Genomic DNA, 3,479 nt, shown 5'->3' with positions numbered 1-3,479 from the left:
GGTGGGGGGGGGGGGGGGGGGTAAGGAGATGGCGCGAACGGGGGAGAGAGGGTCGTCGATACGGGAAGAGAGCATCGAGAGGGAAGAAAAATAAAAAGTCGTGAATGTCGATTGGCGGAAAATAACGAATGGGGCAAACATTGTTTTTCATTACACAGGCCGATCAATAAAAGGGAAAAGGGAACGGTAGTGTAGTAGAGCGAAATAAGCCAAGTATACGATAGGATACGGTATATAGCGCATGCCGACAATTTACGACGTCTGCATGCTCCTATACGTATATCCACGCTCACAAATATATTTCATTGAAGAGAATTGGAGCCTCGCTCGACGAAATATGTCTTTCCCCATTCCACTATTTCTAATGATGATAAAAATTTGAGCCTCTCCAGCCTCGGAAATAGGGGTACTTGGCTGTGCATGAATGCGTGCGTGCGTGCATGCGTGCGTGTGCCTGCTTGCTCAGGAGAGCACGACGGCAGCATCCAGGGAATCCCCGAGCGAAAGTTATTTTTATCGGGCTTAAACGATACGGCAGTAACGCTCGTGAATGCGCCGTACTTCCAGGATACGGGAAAGTCGAGATTGGAGAGGATTCTCGAACAGCCAATAGAAAGCATCCTAAGTTGGGGTGGTCGCAAGCGACGAGGGTGCCCCCCTCCCATTCCCCTCCCACTGTATTTACATACGCGGGGTGACGGGGTTAGGGGGATGGGACGAAGGATGGGGGGATGGGAAAGAGATGGGGAAGAGACGGACGATGGTGGGGGGAATCGGATGAGCGGATGGATGGGTGGGTGGTTGGTTGGTTGGTTGAGTGGGCTAATGGTAGGGATGGATGAAGGGAGGTTGGGATGGGGGAGGAGGTGTAGGAGACGGAGGGTCAAGGGAATCGGGCGAAAGCGCGGGAAAGCCTTGAGAAATGAAAGGGCTCGACGAAGGGGGTTCAGGGCGCGGGTGGCGCGCCTTTCGCGCGAGTATCCGTTACTCACCACCGTGATTCTATCGGCAATGGTGCCCCAGGCGGGCGTGGTTGGCGAGTGGAGGGGATGTCCCGCTCGTAGCTGATCCGCGTCCACGATCGTCTGCTGCTGTTGGTGCTGTTGCTGCTGGAGCTGTTGATGCTGCTCCGGCGCGAGTACCAGGGGCTCCGCTTGATCCCAGTTGCCTCTCATCTTGGCACTTGCTGAAACACCAAGGGGGTAAGGTCGAATGTTATTTTTTTATCGTTCGTCCAGGGCGGCGCGATGGCTGCCCAGCGCAGCTTCTTTAAGCGCCGCTTGGCTAATGCTAAGTAACGAATACGACACATCTGCCTCTCGCTTTGCACGTTCATCCTTTGTTTCAACGTCGCCCCCAACGTTCGTTTGTAATTGGAGGGCAAGGGGCTGGGCTCGTTTGGTATCAGTGAGCCCAGCTTTAACATTCCTCGAAAAGACGCACGAGAATGCGAGGGCCATTGTAAAAAAAGAAAAATGAAAAATGAAAATGCCCTGGCCCGAAGAAAAGAAAGTATTTTCGACAAAAGGTAATTCATAAAAAGTTTGAAAGACGCGGCGGCGGATCGCAGGTGAAGCATCCCCGACGTCGGGATTTTCTTCTCTGGGTAGACGCGCCATGGAGACGCGCATGGAAATCGCGCTACAATGGGATCCGCCTCTGCTGACGCTACAAAAAAGAGACGCGCGCAAAAAAAAATGTCCTCCCTCGCCCGAATTCTCTATGCGTCCTTCGCCCCCCCCCCATCCTCGACAGCTTCTCTATATATTTATCTATCTATCTATCTATCTATCTATCTATCTATCTATCTATCTATCTATCTATCTATCTATCTATCCAATCTATCTATCTATCTATCTATCTATCTATCTATCTATCTATCTATCTATCTATCTATCTATCTATCTATATATATATATATATATATATATATATCTCACTCTCTGTCTTCATCTCTTATATCCTCCTACGCGTACAAGTATAGCCGTCGAGACAGAGAGACCGGAAAAAGGATCTCGCGTACATGGACCGAAGAAAGCGGTCGAATTGGCGCTGCGGCGACGAGTGGTAAAAAGGGGCGCCAAAAAGGGGGAATTTTTGTCGTTTTACCCTGCCATCGGCGGCATTATTCTTTTCCAGCGGTTTCCCGGAAAAAGGGTTTTTCGCATTTGTTGACAAGGGAGTAGAGCGAGTGGGATGAAGGAAGGAGGCGGTGAATGGCGAAGGAGGAGACGGCGGGGAGGGCTGCAAGAGAGAGCCGAGCGTTGTTTTCTTCGTCGGCCTGTCAGCCCGTATCTCCGTCTCGCTTATACACGCTCTTTTGCATATATTAACACGGGGGGTTCGAGGCCTTTAGTTGCTTTTCGAAAAACTACGGAAGCCAACGGAATCTTGATTTATTCAAGTGGAGCAACGACACGGGGCAGCTTGTTTTCTTCGATCTTAGAAACCGAGGAATAGAAAAAGAGAGCGCGAGAAAAAGGGAAAAAGAACGGCCCTAAGACAGGAAAAAGAGAATAAAGCGAAAATGGAAGAGTGAGACAGAGAGAAGGACAATGAGAATGAGCGATACTTAGTGCCTTAGGTCTCGATGTTTGTTAAATTATTTCTATTTGTTCGAAATATAGGCAAGAGTCTAAAGAATATTTCCGAACGTTATATAATATAAATCCGTAAAGTTTATTGTCTTTTTTTTTTGTTAGTTTGTTCTCAATGATTAAATTAACAGGTTAGTTAGTTGCTCAATTTTTTTGTTTAATTAAAATGAAAACATGCAATTAATGAGACGAAATAAAAATGCAATTATTAATTTTCGTAATTGATGAAACAATAAGCGTAAATAACTCGATACGAGAAACCAGCTGTTATATTGAATCGATTGGTTACTTAATTAAATATTAATAATCTCACGTAATCACTTATGACACAAGATTAGGTAAGTGATTTATTTATTAGAGGATAATTCAAGCCGGAATACAGAGTAATGTATTTTCATGTAAAAGCAAACGGATAACCGATGTAAAAGCATCTGCTTACTGAATCAGCCAAAGTAAGAGCGGCGAAAGACAGACAAACACAGACAAATGGTGGGGAGAGGTAGGGATGCAGAGAGTGAGCGAGTGAGCGAGTGAGAGAGAGAGAGAGAGAGAGAGTAGAGAAAGCCGAAGGATTAAAGATGGGAAAAATGGTAAAGGACCAGCAGAGCAAGTTGATGCGAAAACTTGCCGTTTTTGCCCTTTCGACATTTGCGAATTCCTTATTGTCGACGTATTCATAAAGGTGTGTTGCAAAGTCCCGCCGGCAGAGACCATAAATAAAATTTTCCACAACAGCCGACGCGAACGACGCCGGAGGCCGTAAGGGTTTTCCCAAAAACGCGCAACACACCCCAACTTCAAAATACCTACGAAGCGCATACGTGTACTCGACATGTACAATATAGGCACTCGCACCAGGGCGACTGAACACCCCCCCCCCCC

General features: G+C 47.2%; 1 protein-coding gene across 1 annotated transcript in view; it reads right to left on the bottom strand.

The window, feature by feature from the left end:
- Positions 1–3,479, bottom strand: part of Hb (hunchback) — a 9,231-nt gene that overhangs the window by 4,443 nt on the left and 1,309 nt on the right. Inside the window, 1 exon segment of the mRNA XM_011502898.1 lies at positions 993–1,186. Within this exon segment, the coding sequence (XP_011501200.1) occupies positions 993–1,186 (194 nt within the window).

This window comes from Ceratosolen solmsi, unplaced genomic scaffold (assembly GCF_000503995.2).
Source record: "Ceratosolen solmsi marchali unplaced genomic scaffold, CerSol_1.0 scaffold15, whole genome shotgun sequence".
Classification (NCBI taxonomy): Eukaryota; Metazoa; Arthropoda; class Insecta; order Hymenoptera; family Agaonidae; genus Ceratosolen; species Ceratosolen solmsi.
The sequence above is the reverse complement of the archived record's forward strand: the minus strand, read 5'-3'. Positions and strand labels throughout refer to the sequence as shown.